The sequence below is a fragment of the Delphinus delphis genome, chromosome 16 (genome assembly GCF_949987515.2).
Source record: "Delphinus delphis chromosome 16, mDelDel1.2, whole genome shotgun sequence".
Lineage (NCBI taxonomy): Eukaryota > Metazoa > Chordata > Mammalia > Artiodactyla > Delphinidae > Delphinus > Delphinus delphis.
This window is the reverse complement of record NC_082698.1, coordinates 41,020,326-41,042,948: the sequence shown is the minus strand read 5'-3', so window position 1 is coordinate 41,042,948 and position 22,623 is coordinate 41,020,326. Positions and strand designations below refer to the sequence as shown.

The following is a 22,623-nucleotide window of genomic DNA, read 5'->3' as shown; positions in this document are numbered from 1 at the left end:
TTACCCACTGTTTACACAGTCAGTGGCACATAGAGATGTGCTCTGAAAGTATACTGGAAGGAAAGCAACTAGAAAAGGAATAGCAAGCAGAATTTAAAATTTCTGATTCAAAAGGCAGTTCTACATTTTGTACATCTTAGCTCTTTTCCCCTGCCCATGAATGCAGACCTAGGGAGTAAATATGAAAAGATAAGTTATTCCTTCCAATTAATTCCATTCCACTAATTTAAATGAATATGTTAGACAAAACCATAGAAAATGTAATCTTCTGTTACTTCAGTGCATTGTTGGCACAGGAATGAATATAAAACATACATTTCCAAGTCAACCAAGTTGGTGACATCCCAGATTGGGGAAATGGAACATAACTAAAAATTGCAAAATTTTAACCTTACCTCCAGGGATGATTGATGATAAAATAAAACCGAGAGTTCAGAATCTGTATCCTGCTCTACCCCAGTGAATATATCAGGGTAGGTGACTATGATAAGATAGTGGTGATATGTATAAAATGGAGAAAGTCCTTTTAATTTTATGGTTGTCATTTGGGAAACAATGTGTGCTTATATCAAGCAAAAAGCATTATTCATAGGAGATGTTTTTCTCTCCTTAAATGGATATCATATTGGCCAAAGGCCTTTTCATTTCTTTTGTCTTAGATATGTATCTGATAATCTAATATTTGGATATTCTGCAGAAAATGCAATTATGGAGAATTTCTTAGAGAATCCAACCTGGCTGTCACATTTTTTCTACTTTCCAGTTATGATTTTCTTCTGCCACCGATACAAGCAAATCATTTGTGAGAGCTATAATAGCCAAAGTTCTGTGATAGCTAGAAGGGCAATACTTAGGGCATAGATCATTCTTGGCTCTTTAGAGAAATATATGGGAATGTTTATATTTAATACAAAAAATACTGGGTAAAAATAAAATTAAAACTTGAGATTAGCAGAAAGGATCATAAAGACATCAGATAAACAAATATTACATCTTTAATAAGCATAGAGGAAACTGTTTAAAGTACAAAAAAACAGAAAACAATAGTTAGTGTCAGAACTTGACAGACAAGGTAAGCACAAATATAAAAGAAATGCCTGAGCCAAGCAGATTATTACATAAAATGTCATCTATGATGATGGTAGTTTTCTCTTACTTTATACTTAAAAACTGATGACTGATGACTGCAGCTCCAGAGGTGCTCTGAAATAGTTACTTTACATAATAGTTTGGGCATGTATTTTGAAAGTGATGCTATTGTAATCAGTGTTGAAGGAACAAATGCTTACATGAAAATGTTTATTTTTGGTATATTAGGAAGTTACAGAAGGTTTTCTTTTGACTAGAGCATTCATTCGTAACAGGGACATATCACCCCCAAAATGGAAAAAGTCAGTTTTTGAAAGGCAAAAAAAATATACTCTTTATATATATAAAACACAAACATATACATAAACAAATATGCAACAAATCTGTGGTAATAAAATTTCATAGAGGTGCAATTAGGAAAAAAAATATCTAGAAAGCCTATTGAAGCGGGGGGTATAATGAAAAAAGTTGGAGCAACCCTGGGATAGAGTATTGAAAAATAAAACTACTGTATTTAATTCCACAAAATATTGAAGATATACTTACAACACTTGTTTTCAAACTGAACTACAAATAGATTTTCTTATAGGATTTTAGCTGACTTATAATGAAATAAAAGAAAGCAGTAAAACAATAGCATAAGGACAAAGTTCAGGAATAAACAATTATTGATATGATTGCTCACTTAATTCTCTAAAATGGAAAACATGTGTTACATCTCATAAAAGGAAAAAATATTAGCTTTTTAAAAAGAATTATACATACTAAATTATATTTTATTTTCTTCATGTGATTGGGTATTTGGGGTAGGAAGGATATGTAACTGCATCATGGAAATAGCTTCAGATGAAATGTTTGCAGAAAACTTTTATCTGCTGCCTGTCAATGCAAAGAACAGGCATGGTTCAGATACGAACAAGCCAGCCTGCTCTTAAGAAACTCTTAATTTTGTGGGGGCTATAAAAAAAAGTAATAAGGATTTTGGTAAAGGAGTATACAGTGAGCTTAAGGAACATAGAGATAAGACTTTTAACTTAGGTGTTTCTGAGAGAAGTGACATATGGGCTGAAGAATAATCAGTTTGTGAAGTAGGGGGAGGACTTCAAGCTAGAACAAAGCAAGTATGAGACAGCATGGTTAGTTTGGCAAAATGCACTTAGATTTAAGGCCTAGAACATGTTTGTCCATAGAAAAGAGATGGGACTGAAGATGTTGGAGAAGTAAAGTAGGAAGAAGGGAGTAAAAATAAAATATAATTTTATTTTATGACTTTGCACCATCAACAAAATGATACTATACACGCCAAACCCACAATGCAAATATATCAAATGTAAAGCAATAGGAGAAAAAATGAAAATCATGGAATGAGAAATAAACATCAGTGACAGCAAACCACTGTGATTTTGGAGTTGTTTGAAAGCTGACTGATATAATAAACTCTTTTGACTAAAACATAGAGTTTATGTCAAAGAGTTAGTTATGAGATATAAGTGCATAAGGGTAGGTTCGAAAAAGATCGTGTACAACCTTGAATGTTAGAATAAAATGTAGTTTATTGTGTAACTAGAAGTAATTGCTTTGACTATTTGTCAATTCAAGCAAACTTTCATTTAAGACACCTACTGCTTCATAAAAGGCAGTCTTAATGCAACATTGATTCAGCAAATACTCACTGAACATTAATGAAGAAAAGGTATTAGAAATTCAGCTATGAGCAATGCATTTTTTTTTGTCCTCAGTTTGCAGGAAGGATAGTATAGGAGCCAAGCAGGTAAGCAGGCAATTACATTATGTTATAGAACTAAATGAAAACAAAATGGCAGGGAGTCTCAGTGGAAGGACAGCTGTCTTGACTTGGGGAAAGCATCCTAGAGAAACATCCAAGCCCTTAAAGACAGTTTAATAGAGGTTTGTTCCATGGTAGAATAGAAAGAATTTAAGAACACTAAAAAAAGACATAGCTTTGGAGAAAAATATGGGCAGCTGTCAAACCTTTTCTGTGGGGTAATACTATTTACTGAGTTCTCTGGGTAGAAGTTATCTTTTCAGATTTGGAAGGATGGCCTGCAGTAGTTATGACAAGCAAAGAAATGTTTAGTGTAAAATAGCTCTTTTACCCCTTTTAGCTCTCACTATAATGATTTTAAGAGCCTCACAATTTATGATCAGGTCATGACTTCTCATCTGTTGTCACACATTTGTTTCCCAACCCATGATAAAATTACTTTAAAATGTAACTGGAAGTTACCTTTTCTTCTACTTTCAAATGGAATACATTTTTGATTTTTAAAAATTCAACATTTTTCTCAGGCCAGACATAACGAACATTTCTCAAAATGTGACAATGTCCATAAAATCATCAGACATACTTTTTCATAGAATTTTCTCTGTAATGTGTCTAATACTACCTGAATTCATGCCTCAAGGACCTTAAATCTTCATTATTGTTTCTTGTAATAACTAAAGTGCTCTTTCCTTTTTGTTACATATCATCTGCTCATACAAGTTTTCCTTATATTTTTATTTGTTACACTAAAACCACATATGAACAGGTTTTATGATCTTTCACATATGAATTCGTTAATTAATACAGACACCCAAATTCTCAGAACATCTTGATAAAAACAAAGTTAATGGAACCTAATGGACTCACTATACCAGGTTAAATGTGATCCTAAGGAAAATGAAGTGTATAAATAAACCAAATAAAAATAGACTGATTTATTCTTCACAAAAATATTTTTAAGAACTTTAGGACAGAATTGAGCTTTTTTAAATAGTTTCTAAGTAGATGTTGAAAACCTCAATAACAATAAACTTACCTAATTTTTAATTGATTACTTAATATGCTCTAAGCATGCTGCTAAGTGTGTTCAATCCTCATAGTAGGTAGTGAGATAAATACTTACTATCATCATCATTTTACAAATGAAGGATGGACGCTTAGAGTGACTGACTCACCCAAGGCCATAGAGTTAGTATGGGAAAGAGCTGGTCTTTTAACCTAGAGCTTAAGCCCTTAAGGAATCTCTAATTTATATATGGGTTTTCTAGATTCCTAGGGATTAAATATTTGAGAGTTTCAATACTTGATAAAAAAAACTATTTACTCTCATTATGTTTTTAGTGATTTGAACTCAAGTACACTTGTTACCTTCTAGCCAGTAAGTCTGTTTGCCATTGTTCAATAATGAATAGGTGTGGAGAGAGGAAACATTTACCAGCATGATGAGTCACTAAATTGCTTCTCCCATTTTACACTGATAATCACAGCCCTTGAAATAGCTCAGCTTCTTTAAAGAAATAAAGATGACAACTATTTTATGCCATTTTGAAGTTGGCAGGTAATTTTAAAAATGTACTTCTACTAGTAATGTCATTAAGGATGCACTTCCCAACTTCTCCTTCTGACCTCCCTGCTCAACACCTTTTAAGGTTCCTGCTTCAAGGTGAGAAAGGAGTGCACAGCCTCAAAAATTGCTGTGAAGGAAAAGCAAAAACTAAGGGAGCTAAGCTCCCTCTCAGCTTCACACTGGGCTAATTAGGTGCTACATGGTAGTTCACACCTTTCTAATAGCTATACTTTCTGTTTGTCCTCAAAGTTCTTTGCATAGAACTGATTTTTGTGAGAATAAACAGAAATTATTTTATATCTAAATAATCTGAATGGATATGAGTATAAAACATATTTTAAATTAGAATTAATCATTGAAAAAATAATAAGTAATTTACCCAGAGACTTCTCAACGGAAGGGGTGCAGACATCAGACTCTCCTTTGAGGTCTTATCCCAGTATATTCCACCCATAAAGACATACTTTTCAATCTCTATAGAATTTGTAACTCCCAATGTAGGTATCCCAGTAATGGGCTTTCACATTTATTGATGGGAAAGCATGGATAGTAGACCACTCTAAAAATTAACGAGGGAACAAAAGGGGTAAATATAATGTGTAAGAAATATTTTTCCCTGCTTCCTTTTCAAATGATATGCTATAAAATGGTGCTCAAGGAATAGTCAATAAATGCCCTTATACATGATCTGTTGTCTTTATTAAGTAATTATTATTTGGTTGTCTGTAATGTATTCTAACTTTGATTTTAGTGATTAAGATTTTCCAGAAGTTTTTCTAGCAAATATTCAAAGTTTTGTCCAGTGAGGTTTTTATTTGACTACAGACTATTAGCCAGTTTCCCAACAATACTCATTCACAAATAAGTAGCCACAAGTCAGGCCCCCTGGTAAGGTGTATATTACAAAATGTGTTAACCATGGACAGATGATTATAAAGTTGCAGCTATTACTGTTTTTTGCTTTGATGTAGTACAAAGGGAGAAGAGATGTGTGATTTTTCTTATTAACAATTTTAATTAACTTCTAATTGATTTCTAGGAAGAGAAATGTTTTCATTACAGCATCACACACTGAGCTCCTTGGTTAGATATTAAACATCAGTGCAAACTTCTTGACAGTATTGCTGATAATAAGGGATTTTATGTTTGGTTATCTTTTCTAACATGTACATACTCATCTATAATACTAAGTAAATGAAACTACCTTGTTTAGCCAGCCCATATCACTTAACTTACATGACCTTATTTATGTTCCTCAATTAATTAGGACACAGAAAAGGAAGCAAATAATCCTGTATTTTACAAACATTCTAGTTCCTTTGTCTCTATTAGATGTGTGTCTGAGTTACCTTAAATTTTTTAGAGCACTTTCTTATAGAATGTTAGTCTTTTATTCCATGAGCATCAAATATACCTCCTTTCATGGAAGCTAGACAGTCAGTGAATTAAGTTGTAGTTAATCAGGTCAAAACATATGTGTGTGTGTGTGTGTGTGTGTGTGTGTGTGTGTGTGTGTGTGTGTACTTGACTTTCAATATTTATTTACACTTTATACTTAAGCTGACTTAAAATTACGAAACCCTATTAATAAAAATGCCCCATCTAATATTTAGTTTTAGTCCCCTTGTTGAATATGTGTTTGGATATTTTCTCTCAACAAATTATCCCACTGTAAGATAAAGATTGCTGTATATTTGAAAAGTTCAATAAATGAAGAGTTATGAGATATGCTTTTATTCTCAAAGGACTTATAGCTGTGGGGAAAAGGTGTAAATAAAAAGTAATGTGGGCTTCCCTGGTGGTCCAGTGGTTAAGACTCCATGCTTCCAGTGTAGGGGGCACAGGATCCCTGGGCAGGGAAGATCCCACACGCCGTGTGGTGCAGCCAAAAAAAAAAAAGTAATGTTACAAAGCATTTGTTAAAATTCTAATTTATAAAATGATCTATCTCTAAATGCTAGACATTTTCCTAGGAGAGATTGAATTGGGGGTTGGGATTTGAAGACTGGATGAAGGATTGGAATTTCAGAGGTGAATAAGGAATCATCAATGCAAGCCTTGAAGAAAATGTCAAAAAGTGTATGCTGAGCCCTAAGGAAATGAAGAAAATTGATTAGACTTGAGCAGAGTGTTTATACAGGACAGTGAATAGTAAGAGAATGCTGAAAATGTAGGTTGGAATTAATTCATGCATAGGAGTTTGGACTTCTGTCTATAGTTCATTTGAAAGGATTTCTGTTACTCAGGGTTTTTAAATCTGGTGCATACATTACTCCCCTTGAGAACTTTGCCTTGCTCATTAAAATATTAATGACACTTGAAAAGTTCTGAAGTAATGAAAACTTTTAAATTTTCTTTAATCCCAATTTCCCAAATTTATTTATTTGAACAGAGACCTCCCCTTCTCTCTCCGTCTCCCCTCACTTTTTCCTGGCATCATAAGAGACGTTAATTAACATTCCATGAAATGTAGCACCTAAAGTTAGTTTATCAAAACCATGACTAAAATTCAGTGTTTACTTCTCCCTCCATGGCCTTTTTTATCAATTTAAGCCATTGTTAAAAAAAATTTCTCATTGGACCTTTTGAAAGCATATATTTTTCTGATTATCTTTTCTCTGCCATTTATTATTTTACTGTAGACTCTGTTAAGGACCCTGACATGTTTGAGAGTAGGCACCATTGATTCTATTAACTTAAGGTAGTTAGTTTCAAGTGATGCGTCATGGGGAACAAAAAGTATCAAGTGGAAGTATTGTGTGAAAATATCATGGACAGATTATTAAAAGAAGGCCTTATTCCCAGTGTTGCTCATTGAATTCTAACAGTATTTTAAAAAATGTATGTCCCTCAAGATATTAGTAAATATTTTGCTAAACAAACAACAATGAAAAAGAATCTATGACTAAATTTGTTTGGAAACTGTGGTATAAACACCCCTGGGGTTTGGGACTCTCAGTAACTAACATCCTATACCTTGCCCAGGTTCCAACCAATTCAGTGAGAGACATGAAATTCTGGCAAATAGGTGAAGCTGATATTGAAAGGAAGGAGGTTTAGTAATGAGAACCAAATGGGTTGGTAAATGCTACCCCATGATTAAACTTACCTACACAGCCTCAGGCAGAACTGAAATTGTAGGTCTTATTCATAGGGAAAGAGCTCATATAGCAAAACCAGCAAATCATTTGACATCCTTATAAACATCAGATGTTAAAGGGGGCAGTGTGTTTACCCAATTCTTTCCATCAAATTCACCACTCATGAGTGAGGGAGGGAGCAGAGAGAGCAGTTTTCTTGCTAAAATGTCCTTCCTCTTGGCAAGTTGAAGCCTGGAGAGGGGAAGTTTCCATTCAACAATCCTCAGTGAAAGAGGATCTTTTAATGCAACACTTCTCTGAGCTACTGTGTACTGGGAAGTTCACAAGGGAAAACATGATTAGTGCAGCAATTTGGGAAATACCAACATGATGCAAGCACTGTAGGTGGTTCATTCTGAAATTAAGTTTGTTTTTATATCTTAAAGTCCTGTTAGAGCAAGTTTCCTTTAACAATCCTCTAGCCCAGTAGTTTGCAAACATGGGTTATGTGAGGTCTTTTCCAAGTCATTTGTTACTGATGTAGGTACTACATTTGCATTGTTCTAATACTAGTTACTGGCTTATATCATCTATAACAATGCTGATTCACTTAAATTTTTATATATTTTATTCAGTGGAACAGAATAATGGCTTTGCAACTAGATTACAGAGAATTATGCAACAGCTATCTTCTTATTCTTGTTATAATTGATGATCTGTGCCATGTTTGTGAATTTCATCTCAGACATGTATAATGGTAGCAAAAGAGATTCAAAACTGCTGTTCCACTTCACATCTTTTATTTTATAGTTGAGATACCTGAGACCTAGAGGGAACAAGTGATATACCAAAGTTAATGATATCAAAAAATATATATAGTGGAAACACTGAAACTAAACAGCACTTCTATAAGGTAGCAATTTCTTTTTATATATCAAGGTCATTCGCTATCTTAACCTACATAGTCCCTGTTTGTCACTCTACAAAACATTAAAAATGCAAAGATATTTACTTATTATCATACTCTTATCTAGGTCATAACAGAATACTACTTTTTACTTTATAAAAATATTTTTCCGTATAGACCTGGATTCAGTAGTTCCGCCAAGATGATCACAGTCTTCCCACTTGTAAGAAGGGAGACAAGTGTTAAACAAATAATCACATTAATAAATCTATAATTTAAATCTAGTAAAAGTGATATAAATTATACGTATATGGAGTTCTTGCCATGTATAACAGGAGGGTCTCATTTACATTTCAGGAGTGATTTGAGGAATCATTTGAGGAAGTGATGTTTAAATGGACATTTGAAAGATGAATGGGTTTTAGCCTAGCGAATAATAGTGGAAGCCCTTTAGGCAGAGGCTTTGGAGAAATTTGGAGGTTGGAGAGATTTGCATTATTCCAGAACACAGTGAAAGTAATATTTAGTAGGAGAACTCTTGGTTATGGTAAACATTTGAATGGTGCTGAAGGCAGTGGAAATCACTGGAGGATATTAAGAGGAATGATGTCATTTATCTATTATAAAAGATCTCTCTGAAAGGAAATAACTGAAAAGAAAATAAAGACATAATCTAGCAATCTAAGCCACAGTTGGTGGTGGCTTGGGCCAAGGTGGTTAGGATTGAGATATTGCATACATTGGAAACAATGTATTATAAATGGAATAGGGATTTTTCTGTAAATGCCATATCTTGGACCTTGTTACCTAATATACCAATGTATCTCACAGCTTGGAGCTGAGCCTCATACATAGTATTAAATAAGCTTTTCTGAAATTATTGAATAAATAAATAAGCTTTTCTGAAATTACTGAATTTCAGAAAAGCTCTAAAATAAGCTTTTCTGAAATTATTGAATAAATAAATAATTGAGAAGGTAGAAGAAGTAGATCTCAGGAACATCTTCTTTATTTCTTATGTAATCTGTTGGTCAGTGGAAGAACCATTTAGTGAAGTAGGGGAATTGGAGATGACAAAGATTTGGACATAGAAATAATCAAAAGTTCAATTAGAAACATGTTAAGCTTCTCATTCTATGGTAGACAGAATTATGATCCTCCAGCTACATCCCATGTGTGAATATGTTACCTTACATAACAAAATTAACTTTGTAGATGTGATAAGGTTAAAAACCTTGAAATGGGAGGATTACCCTGGATTGTCCAGGCGGGCCCATTGTAGCCATCTAAGCCCTTAATAGTGGAAGAGGATGATAGAAGAGTGGATCAGAGAGATGAGATAGAAGAAGGAGAGATTCAAAAAATGTGAGAGGGACTTGACCCACCATTGCTAGCTTTGAAGATGGAAGAAGTGTGCTATGAGCCAAGAGAAAAGGTATGTGGGTGGCCATTAGAAGTTGGGAATTGTCCTTACATGACAAGTAAAAAGGGAGTGGGGATCTCAATCCTACAACTTCAAGGAACTGTATTCTGTCAATAACTGGAATGAGCAAAGAAATGGATCTTTTCCTACAGCCTCCAGAAAGGAATACAGATCTATGCATACCTTGGTTTTAGCCAGGTGAGACCGATGTTGAACTTCTGATTTATAGAACTATAAAATAATAAACTCGCAATGTGTAAACAACTAAATTTGTGGTAATTTGTTATGGCAACAATAGAAAACTCATATAATACGCATAAAGTGTCCTAGTAGAGATATTAGTTAAGTAGCTGGACATACATAGTACAATACATACCTAACATCCCCCTCCACCCCACACATATACATACACAGCCATATTAATCAAATTAAATCATTCTATCATAATAAATCTTCCAATATGGGGATAAATAAGAATATATCTTGAGCAAGAATCATTTAAATTATGGATTACATAAAAATACCCACAGACAGAAAATGTCCCTGAAACTTTTAAGAGTGTTGGTTTAATGAAATAGAACGTACTTACATTATTGGTTTGTATTTTTCTATTTACTTGAGCAGTGATTTAAGACAAAAAATAACACTTTTTGTTTGATTGGTTGTTTTTTTTTGTAAGGGATGTGGCAGTATTGTTGTTTGTTTTTTCCACTAAGATGACCAGCTTGACTAATATGTCAATAATCTGTAAGACAAATTCTAGGAAAAATGTAAAAGTAGAAGAAAATATGTCTATGGAAACTCTTCAACTCTTTTACAGTATTTTTGTCCTCTTCAGACATTCCTGCAATTACTCTTCTATCTTTTCTCAGGCTTAAAACTCCAGAGGTAATGCCCTCCCAGGGGCATTTGTGTTTTGATGAATAAAAGGGACAAATCCTGCTGGAATGTCTGGCATTATGACAGTCAGAAGGAGCGCAGTTATGGACATCTTGGGCTTTATCGTTTCAAACAAGGCACAAGTGTTCAGCAAACCCACCCCACATGCTTCCCCAGTGTTTGTAAAGGTGGATATACATCTGCTCGTGTGCTGTTCAAAATACATTATATTGCATCCCAGGCTTTGTAGATATTAAGTGATTATTGTGTCCCTGGCTCATAATGCAGCCAAGTGTCTTGTTTTCCTTCCTTTCCCTAGTGAAGTTTGGGGCATAATTATGTAATATTTTATAGATGCTAAGATTCATTCCAATTTCTTTGAGAAACAATAACATAGAACTGTTTAGCACAAAATGTACTGTATTTGATAATGAAATATCATAATTTATATTCCAATTAATTGATTTTTAGATTATTTTAATTCTCATAACACTCTAATTCTCATAACACTCCATCAGAAGAATAGTCACTCAAAATTTACCCATTTTATTTGATGCAAAGTGATTTAATATTACATAAAATTTTCAGTTACAATAGGTTTATTATAGCATCAACAATTCTGTTATCATTTGGAGATTGTATTCTAATATTAAAGAAGAGCCCTTTGCAGTTGCTTTACAGTTACTATACTTTCACTTCTATTTGGGTTTTGGAACATGTTTAGTTTTAAATCTCAGTTCCTTGCATTAATTTATTCTAACATTCATTAATTCCACAAATATTTATTTATTAAGTAGTTTTATATGCAAGACATTATAGTAAGAACTGGGGCACTGAGGTGTAACCCTAAGCAAGATAATTAAAGTACATAAGCCACAGCTTTCTTATTTGTAGAATGGGACCAATGATATTTATTCATAAGAATATCAGGCAGATTAAATGCAGTTATATATATATGGTGCTTATACACACACACACACACACACACACACACACACACACACACACACACACACACACATATACATACACACATATAGTGCTTGAATTTAAAAAGCTGTAAAATCTTAAGTTGTCAGTTATGTTTAATTAAAACCTAAATGTGTTTTTTTAAATTTTAGAATTCAAAATCTATTAAAGAAATGATAATAGAGGAAAAATTCAGTATTTTTGAAATGTGAATTTTCTGTCATAATATAATATTGTTATTTCTACTGGTATCAAATTATGTTATGTTCATTTTGAATGAAGAACATCAATTAAACTATAGTATATTTCTTTTCATGTTCTAGACTTTTGTACTACATTGTCATTATCTTTTAAATTTTCTCCCTAGAGAAAAAAAATATTTGCTTAGAAATATGCCATAATTCTTTAACTATCCCCTTCTGGCAGGGCAACATAACAAAATGTAATGTGAAAAAATCATAACAAAGAGTACTATGTGAATTCCTTTGTTTTTAATTTTATTTAGGCAACAGACGCTGATGCTGGAATAAATGGCCAAGTACACTACAGTTTGGGTAACTTCAATAATCTTTTTCATATCACATCCAATGGGAGCATTTACACATCAGTGAAGCTTAACAGAGAAGTCAGGGACTACTATGAACTTGTTGTTGTGGCAACTGATGGAGCGGTACACCCTCGTTATTCAACTCTAACAGTGGCCATCAGGGTTTTGGATATTGATGATAATAGTCCTGTGTTCACCAATTCAACATATACTGTCGTCGTTGAAGAGAATCTGCCAGCCGGGACCAGTTTCCTTCAAGTAGAGGTGTGTGAAAGAAGCAATTATTTCATGAATTCTGTATAAGATTTGACATTCATGTTAGGGCTGCCAGACTTAGTAAATTTAAAAGAAAAAAAAAAAGCATATGCAGTTAAATTTCAATTTCAGATAAGCGAGTAAATTTGAATATAAGCATTCAAATATTACAAATATTACTCAAATATTACATATTGTGCTTTATCTAACAACCCTATTTTAGACATATACCAAAATTTAAAGGGAGAAAAGTTGCCTTTGTGAGAAATTGAATAACACTTCTTAACAGATTTCTTTTTAATTTACAAAAGTAATGCTAAATGTTTATTGCAACAGTTGACAATACGAGACTATTTAAAAAAAAACTTAATAGACTCTCACCTTGTACCTCCAAAGTTACTCGGTATTAAATTTTATGTGTATTCTGTTACATTTATTTTTGTGCTCACACAAATATCAAATAACTATTTACATATATATATAAATACACATGTATGCAAGTGTGTACATATATATATACATTCATACGCATATATACATGTACAGAATTGCCTCATATTTTACAGAAATGGGATATTGCTGTACCTATTATTTTGTAATATCTTTTTCACTTTCTGTACACAACTGGCATCCTTCCAGAAGTCTAACTCTCCTTTTTATTAGTTCTTCATAGCTAAGCCTCTTTTTTTCAGTCCTCAAATAAATTATTACCAGAAACTCTGGACATTCTGATTCAGTAGGTTAGATTGGCCTAGAGATCTGCATTTTAAGCACAACCTCTTTAATTCTGACATAGGTGGTCTATGAAGTGTATTTTGTAAGAAAAAAATATAGTCCTTTCTCAACCTGCAGTCTACAACTTGAATTTTGTTAGCATGCATTTCAAGAACTTGTGTTTCTTCCATAATTCAACTCAATATGTGTTTACTTAGCAAACATTAATACATCTAAAAAAGGCAGATGCTGGCCAAGGAGAGGGCCATTCTTTCTCCATTTATTCTTCTATCCATCTATTCATTCACTCATTCCTTTATTCAATAAGCATATTTTCAGTGCTTACTGCATGCCAAGTCCTCTGCTAGACTCTGGGGATTCAAACATGAACACGACAGGTTTCCTGCCTTCATTGAATTTTCAGTCTGGTATAGCAAACAGACAAGTAACTGGTAATTAATATAGAGGTCCTCAATGCAAGGAACCTGGGAGATCACAGGTGGGGCTCTTTAACCTAATCTTGAGAACAAAGAGAATGTTTCCTGGAGAAAGTTTATTTCTAAATTGTGAACTGAGGGGCAAATAAGAGGCATTCAAGGGGGAAGAAAGAATATTCAAGGCAGTGGAAGAACCTGCTCAAAATCCTGGAGGAGAGAAGAGTGAGGAGCTAAAGGGCTGGAAAATATATGTGTCCTTCTCACCATGTTAGGGAGATTGGAGTTGATCCAAAATGAAATGGAAAACAAGAAGAATTTTTAGGCAGGAAGGTGACATCATAAAATCTGTGCTTTAACAGTATCTTTCCCATTGTGATGTTGATAACTGTTTGGAGGGGGCCAAGACTGACATTCACAAAGATGCTTGCTTTACTGCATGCATTTTTTAACACACCCTGACCTTCCCCACTCTGTCCTTGCTCCATTCCATTTCCTCTGCCAGAGTTGCCTTTGCCAGTCTCTACTACTGAATGAAAGAGTCATCTATAAGACTTCCTATTGAAACCTGTTTTCTCAGCTGTTTTTTGTTTCGCTTTAATGTTTCGCTTTAATGATTTTATTTTTGGAAATGGGAATTAAAAAAATTTTATTAGAGTATAGTTGATTTACAATGTTCTGTTAGATTCTGGTGTATGGCAAAGAGAATCAGTTATACATATACATGTATCCACTCTTTTTTAGATTCTTTTCCCATAAAGGCCATTACAGAGTATTGAGTAGAGACCTGTGCTGTACAGTAGGTCCTTATTAGTTATCTATTTTATATATAGTAGTGTGTATATGTCAATCCCAATCTCCCAATCTATCCCTCCCCAACTTTTCCCCCTGGTAACCATAAGTTTGTTTTCTACATCTGTGACTCTATTTCTGTTTTGTAAATAAGTTCATTTGTACCATTTTTTTAGATTCCACATATAAGTGATATCATATGATACTTGTCTTTCTCTCTCTGATTTACTTTATTCAGTATGACAATCTCTAGGTCCATCCATGTATCCCTTTTATTTTGGTATTTCTGTCTTATTTCTTCTTTGAGACAGTAATCTGGAGGGTAGGTATCTTGTTTGTATTCATCTTGTGCATCTCTATAGTACCTTGTGCACACTCAATAAGTATTAGTTAAAAGAAGGGAGGTATAATAGAGTGATCTCTAGAAATGTATTATAGGATCTTTGTGAGAAGATACATTTACGTTTTCATATAGCCCTTTAATAACCTGTTATGTTTATGGAAAGCACACACTAATACTTATTTTTATTTAAGGTATTTTTTTTCATGGTTATACAATCGTTAGGAAATAATAAGCAATCATTTATGACAATGTTTATTTCTTTACTGTGGTATGATCCTTTTAATTAGTGATTTTTTCAAATAAAATAGATACAGTAACAAGATCAACAATGACAAAACCTCATGGGTCTCTGTCTCTGACTTGTTCTCTTTCTTTCTCTCCCTCTCCCTCTATCTGGTAAATTACTTTAAAAAATGTTTCTCTCTGAAACATGCCTTTTGATCATCATTCATTTCATGCTGTTCTAGGTACTGACACATGACTTCCATCAGTCCTGCATTTCTTTATTTTGGCAATGGCACTGATATAACCATTCTTCTTCTTAATTTGTTACAGGCCACAGATGCTGACCTCGGAGCTAATGTATCTTATCGGATAAGAAGTCCGGAAGTGAAGCACATTTTTGCACTACATCCATTTACAGGAGAACTCTCCCTTTTAAGGAGTTTGGACTATGAGGCATTTCCAGACCAGGAAGCAAGTATCACTTTTCTAGTGGAGGCCTTTGATATTTATGGAACAATGCCACCTGGTATTGCTACTGTCACAGTGATAGTAAAGGTAAGGAATATAGATGACTTCTGGTTGCCTACTTTGTACTCTCTACATGTACTTCCTGTTTTTGTTTTTTTTTTTAAATCCACACTATAGTATAATATCTGGGGGCAGGATTCATAATTATATGTGGTACCAGAGCCAGAGCATAAAATTTTGAATGTACAGTATTTACAAAGACTTGAGAAATAACTATATTATTTAACTTATAAAAAATAAATTTGAAAGAACCACTAAATAAGAGTTCAAACACTGTGTCTCCCTGGGTCCACCATTAGCTCTGTGACATCAATCAAGTCATAATTTCTCTAGACTACACTTTAGTCCAGATTCCACAGCACCAGGGTTAATAACTTCGTCCAAATCCTTCAACTTAAAAAAATACAAATTAAAAAAAAACATAAGAGGATTCTGAAAGTTTAAGAGTTCTAAGCCCCCAAGAACTAGTTAGTTTAGTTTAGTTGGAACTCAAGATTCTGGAATGAAACAAGCTTTGGAATCAGATGGAATTGGGGTTAATTTCTTGCTCAACCATTTTCAAGTTCTGTGACCTTGGGGACTCTCTCAACCTCTCTAGATTTGCCTTCTAGCTTAATAAAATACCCTGCACCAGTTGATTGCCTAGAAAAGCATGTCGTCTTCCACCTTTAGGGTTTCTTGTGGTTGTTAAGCTGTGTATTTAAAAGAAGACATGAGGAAAGATTCATCAGTTCTCACATGTTAGTGTATATAAAGGTCGTCTGAGCTGCATACCAAACTTTCAGATCCTTCTGCTCCTTCCCAAAGGGGCACCTTTCTCACAGGAGCATCTGAGACATCAGTATATTAGAAAAGTACACAGATGATTCTTACACAGGTTGTGTGAGTATCAGATGTTGAAAAATATACTTCAGTTACAAATATACACATACAGATGATCCTCGAGCTGCTTTATTAAAGGTGTTTAGTACTAAAAAATGACTTCAGATGACCTTTATTTCTTTGGTGACATAAAATAAAAGTGCTTTCATAAACATGTTTTGTATGACTTTTGGTCAGGGGAAGAAAGTACAAATTTGAAACTACCCTCTTAACATGTTTTCTCTGGTACCCGACTGGAGTTTGAATGGTTAAAAAGACAGAGCTAGTCAGAAAGAAACAGATTCACACAGAGTGAGAGCAAAAGAGTGAGAGAGGAGAGAAGGAAAAGGAAAAAGGGAGAGTGACAAGGATACAGAAGATCTATATGATAAATGAAGACTTTACAAGGAAGCTTATAGAAAGTTTCAATAAGTCCATGAATGAAATACATGAATAAGATTAATTGGGTAAGCAATTTAAGTTCACTTTAATATAGATATTTTAATTCATATTATGTTCACAAATGTATATGTTCTACAAAAAATATATGATTTATGATTATGACTCAGATTTTGCCATGTAACCACTGAGACCAGGTTTCCATGTTAAAAAAATAAAATCTATGAAATTAGAAGAAAACATGGAAGTACGTGTAAATTTTGAATTAATATTTAGTTATAGATGGTAGAACTGCAATACAAATTTGGCAACCACACATTGGTCTGCTATACAGAGGGACTATTTGTACTTCTTGCAGTCACCTTACATCACTAGAAATGTATCCTAACTGAATGGGATCAAGTTATTTGACTCACCAGTTCTGTTAGGTTGTCTGATTCTGGAGATCATTCAGAAAACCATAGGAACCTATGTTCATTTAAAGTTTGCCGCTTGAGATGCCTAGAATTACAATCTGTAATGTGTTTGAGGTAAATTGTTTAGCAGAATTCACCTATGATAAATTACTCAGGACTTTACACCATCTGGTTCTAGTTGGCTACCTAAAGCATGTGGAAAGTTCTGGGAATGACTTCAGTTCTTGAAAGCAGCTTTCCATAGAGGGCTGTATGTACACAGGTTATAAGGCACAGAAGGTCATAGGCATCTTTTGTACAATGTTCATTCTTAAAGGGCACTGCCAGGTATAAATGATGGTACAAGAAATCATCACTTTTGTTGCATTTTTGTTTGATTGTTTACCTGATAAATAAGGTATGCAGTTGGTTTTCTTAGACAATAAAATATTGATATGAAAACATAGAAGATTGTTAAAGATTTCACCAGTATATGATTAGCATAACTATGTTTATCATATAGGTAAATGCTCTAGTGCTCTTGACTGTAAGATCTTTGAGTGTGGATTTTCTTGTGTGTTTTGCTGTTGTTATTAAGATAATCCTGCAATCAGGGTGGGATGTGGGGATTATTCCATTGCCTTTACTTTACACTTGAATTAGGCTTATCTGCTGGTACACACATGATGTCACTTCTTCCCTGGAGTCCTGCTGTCTTCTCTAAACTATTGGGTTGGCCAAAAAGTTCCTTCAGTTTTTAAGGAAAAATAAAAGACACATTTTTCATTTTCACCAAGAACTTTATTGAACAAGTGTTCACCATTTTACTCCACTACCTTCTGCCATTTTTCAGGCAACTTCATAATTCCATCTTCGCAAAACATTTTATCTTTTTGATCAAAGAACTGTTCCAGGTGCCTTTTACAGTCTTCCAGGGAATTGAAATTTTTTCCATTAAGAGAATTTTTTAAATACCAAAATAAATTGAAATCTGTAGGTGCAACGTCTGGTGAATTAGGGCGGATGAATCACAACTTCCCAGCCAAGCTGTAACAGTTTTTGCCTGGTCATCAAAGAAACATGTGGTCTTGCATTACCTGATGGTAACAGGTGTTGCTTTCAATTGGTCTCACTGGGAGCAGCACTTGTTGGAATTAATTGTTTGGTTTTCCAGAAGGAGCTCATAATAGATGACTCCCTTCCAATCCCACCGTATACACAACCTCACCTTCTTTGGATGAAAATGAGCCTTTGGTGTGGTTGGTGGTGGTTCATGTCACTTGCCCCATGATCTCTTCCGTTCCACATTATTGTACAGTAGCGCCTTTTCATCGCCCATCACAATTTTTTTTAAAAACAGAACATTTTTGTTACGTTTAAGAAGAGAATCCTATGCGGAAATATGGTCAAGAAGGTTTTTTCTCTTATGTGGAACCCAAACATCAAAGTGATCAACATAACCAAGCTGGTGTAAATGATTTTCCAACACTTGATTTGGATATTTTGAGTATGTCGGCTGTCCTGCGTGGTATAACGTTGATTGTTTTCAATTAATGCCTCAATTTGATTGCTGTCTACTTCAACTGGTCTACCTGACCGTGGAGCATCGTCCAGTGAGAAATCTCCAGCACGAAACTTCACAGACCACTTTTGACATGTTTGATCGGTCACAGAACCTTCTCCATACACTGCACAAATCTCTTTTTTTTGCGTTTCAGTTGCATTTTTATCTTTCTTGAAATAATAAAGCATAACATGCCAAAAATGTTGCTTTTTTCTTCCATCTTCAATATTACAATGGCTACACAAAAATTCACCCGTTTTGATGTTTTTTTTTTAAACGCACGCTGATATGGCAGCTGTCACAATACATTCTAACAATTTTTTCGAATGAAGTTAGCTACTAGAGTCACCTTATGGAAAAAACTGAATGAACTTTTTGGCCAACCCCAGTACATTGGAAAGGGGAACACAAGTCCTTTCCATTCTCAGATGCCCTAAAGCTATCTGGAGTATTTTGTTAGGGTCTGCATTCCTTCTTTCTCTGGGGTCCACGGTGGTTCTGTATCTACTCCTTCCATTTTGTGTTTCTCTATCCTAAGAATTTTATCTGTTTCAGGGAGTTGTAAATGTATCATTTCAGGGACTTAAAATTTTATTCAGCATTAAGTTCTCTTTGGGAATAGCAATGTGAACTATCAAAATCTTTTCTGGGGTAAGCTGCTTTTCTATTTGTGTCTCTCTTTCCTGAGACATTGATTTTCAGTGCTCTAGTAGTCTAGGGAAGGATCCAGGAACAATACAAAATCATCGAGGGCCTGAGGGGCTTCAATGCATATTTAGAAATATTATTTTGCCACAGTATTATGATATGACATTTAGAAATTTAGAAATCTGCTTACAAAAATTTTAGGAACATGATAATATTGGTGGTTATGAAGATGCCATGATAGGTAAAGACATGAAAAAGACTAAAAGATGAGACTGACCTAAATGAACTAAATGAGCAACATGGCTTCTGGACCATCTACCTGGTTTTGCCTACCCATATGCTTTGATGGTGTTGAACACTAAAAACATTTTAAATAGAAAAAATGGTCCATCTATTGGCTGTTCTGGGCAATAAGTGAAGAAAAGATTTGCTACTAAGGACCTTCACCCTATAATTCCCAGATTCAAAGATGGATGCTCAAGTGGTATGTAGCCTTCTCTCTCAGGATAGATGTGGTTGATAATGGAGAGTTATAATCCCTCATAGACTCTAGCTTGGCTGCTCTAATTTCAGTTTAGACTTATGTGCTTGGATTTTTTTTTTTTTTTTTTTTTTTGATGGAAGAAGTCATTGGTGTCAAACTGAGTCCCAAACTATCATCTGAACAAGCAGGATGTGCACTAAATAAGATTCATTCTCTATCTGGGACTTAAGTCTCTTAAAATGCCTTCTACATTCCCTAACCACCCCTTTATTTTAATACAGGGGATTCACTCAAGGATTCTACATCAGCTTGTGCGAAATGTTGCTCATTGATGGGCTCCTTCTTTCTTTAGAAATAAGAGTGTTGATCTAATTTTTATTGTCTCAGTTGCTCTATCTTATTTAGAGAAGTCAAACTATTTCATTGGTCAAGGGTTCCTGACCTATACAAAGTTATTTCTGGATTATTGTACATTTAAAACAAAACTTAATATTTAATTCTAGACATTTTTCAGTGCCACTTTGTTTTCTTTTTCAAGGTTATTTAAGCATAATAAAATTTGGTGAACATTTCTCCAAATGCAGGCTGACACTTGCTTTCCTTTCTCCTGATCACTCAGGATAAGATTATCACAAAGAGAATTTTAAAACTGTATTGTATACTATTGGGGCCCATAAAAATATCATATTTGTTTGTTTTGAAGAGAAGAGTGGAATACAATTCTCATTTCTCTACAAATGTAAATCTTTCCCAAGCTTGCAAATTTTCTGCTGTTGGTCTGTTTACTTGCAGTACTGACAAGCTGTTTTACTGATAACATAATTGCATAGGATTTGCCAAGAGATATTTCTACCCAAAACAGTCACCAAGGGGAAAGCATCTTGTACATCTCTCTTTGAAAATGAGCAGAAACATAATTTCTTTTGTAAAGAAGGAAAAAAAAGAAAGATCAGGTACTTCCTATCTAGTCCATCAAACTTTTTTAAAATTGAAGTGATAATGGGGAAATTGAAGTATTTGAAATAATTGAAATAATATTTATTTCAAAGGAAAAATACTTTCACAGTAGAAGGAAAATGGAATTTTATCACAGACACCTGCAAAGAGCTTTCTTGGTGTCAAATTTCAAGGATCCAAAACAAAACTAATCATGATCGTACAAGTAATATGTATTTTTGTTGCAAAGGTTTTGCAGAACATTTATAAGACAAGGCCTTTTTCATTGTATATTTATTAAATATCTATAAGAATTGAATCTGTGATAATAGTAAATTACATGATATGGGTAAACCTCTGGAAAATGAAATAAAATTCTAAATAGTTTTACACATAAAATCCAGAGAAAAATCTGCCCTTACAAACTGAGTTATAATAATATAATATAGAAAATACACGGAAAGAGAAGATCTGTTTTCTATAGTAAGCCGAAAGCTGAATATAAGCCAGAAAGGTTGAAATATTTAAATGTGTATATAATTCTGGGTAGCATTAAAAGGAATGTAAAGAACTTGTCCAAGATAAACAGATGACTTAAGTCATTTGCTGATTGTAATTTTAGATAGAATGGCTGCATGCGAGTAGGAGAGAGAGTGAGGGAGATGCTTCTGTGAAGGAAGGAGACTGAATTCACCCCTGGTTGTGTTTACCTGTAAAAGAGGGTGCAGGTATGGGAGTAGGCAGGGATAGATGGAGGGACCAGAAATGAAAGACCATCTAGAAGGGCTGAGGTTATTCGGAAATACAGTGAGTCTTGGAAGAAAGAGCTAGCATTTTCATCTTTCAGCGTGGTTTCTTCTTCTGCGAAGGAAAGGAATGTTCCTACCCCCAAAGTGTATAGGAAAGAAGATAGATAGAAACTCAATGCCCAGTACCAAGGTGGCATTTGCCAAACTATGGACACCTGACAGGCAGTGATTTGCCGCTGATGTTCTGTGGTGACAGTATTAGTAGAGTCCTTGTTTTGATTTGGTCAAAGGAGCTGTGGTTTGAGAGACAAGGAGATAATCCAGGATTCAAACAAATCAGAAACTCTGGACATTTCAATATTTATAGCATCTTTCCTTCCCTTGCTCTGGAGGGAGGAGACTGAGTAAAAGATATCTTCAATGGACCAACTAGTGGGAGTATGGTCTAATAGATTGATCATTATTTTTTTTTATTAAAGTATAGTTGATTTACAATATTGTTAGTTTTAGATGTACAGCAAAGTGAGTCAATTATACATACATATATTTTTTTCTCTTTTCCATTATAAGATACTGAATATAGTTCCCTATGCCACACAGTAAATCCTTGCTGTTTATCTACTTTATATATAGCGGTGTGTTAATCCCATACTTCTAATTTAACCCTCCTCCCTCCTCCCGATTGATCATTATTTTTTATGACTTGCTGGTTTTCACCTTGAGGTTGGTTCACCTGGAGAAAATACCCATTTAGGACTATGGCCTTCAAATATTACCCTCTGTTCTATTCTGTGCTATCAGATTCTTAAGAGTATATTCTTTCTAATATATTCACTTCCGTGTTTAAAGAATATGAATACATCAAGGAGGGCGTGTCATAGGGCTGATTCAGATGGTTTCTTAAAGTATCTGCCTGTTCTGCTATTCTGCAGGTTTACAACAAAGATGTAACATATTTTCACTAAAGAACCAAACCAGAGGAAACAGATAAAAATGTACAAGCCCAGAGATAACATAATATCTCAAACAGGAGTAATTTATATTGCTAT

At 34.2% G+C, this 22,623-nt stretch overlaps 1 protein-coding gene across 17 annotated transcripts in view; it reads left to right on the top strand.

Moving 5' to 3' along the window:
- Positions 1–22,623, top strand: part of PCDH15 (protocadherin related 15) — a 724,552-nt gene that overhangs the window by 530,945 nt on the left and 170,984 nt on the right. For all 17 annotated transcript variants that reach the window (XM_060034587.1, XM_060034586.1, XM_060034585.1 and 14 more), the window contains 2 exons: positions 12,206–12,511; positions 15,341–15,565. In XM_060034587.1, the coding sequence (XP_059890570.1) occupies positions 12,206–12,511; positions 15,341–15,565 (531 nt within the window). The remainder of the gene's footprint in view (positions 1–12,205; positions 12,512–15,340; positions 15,566–22,623) is intronic.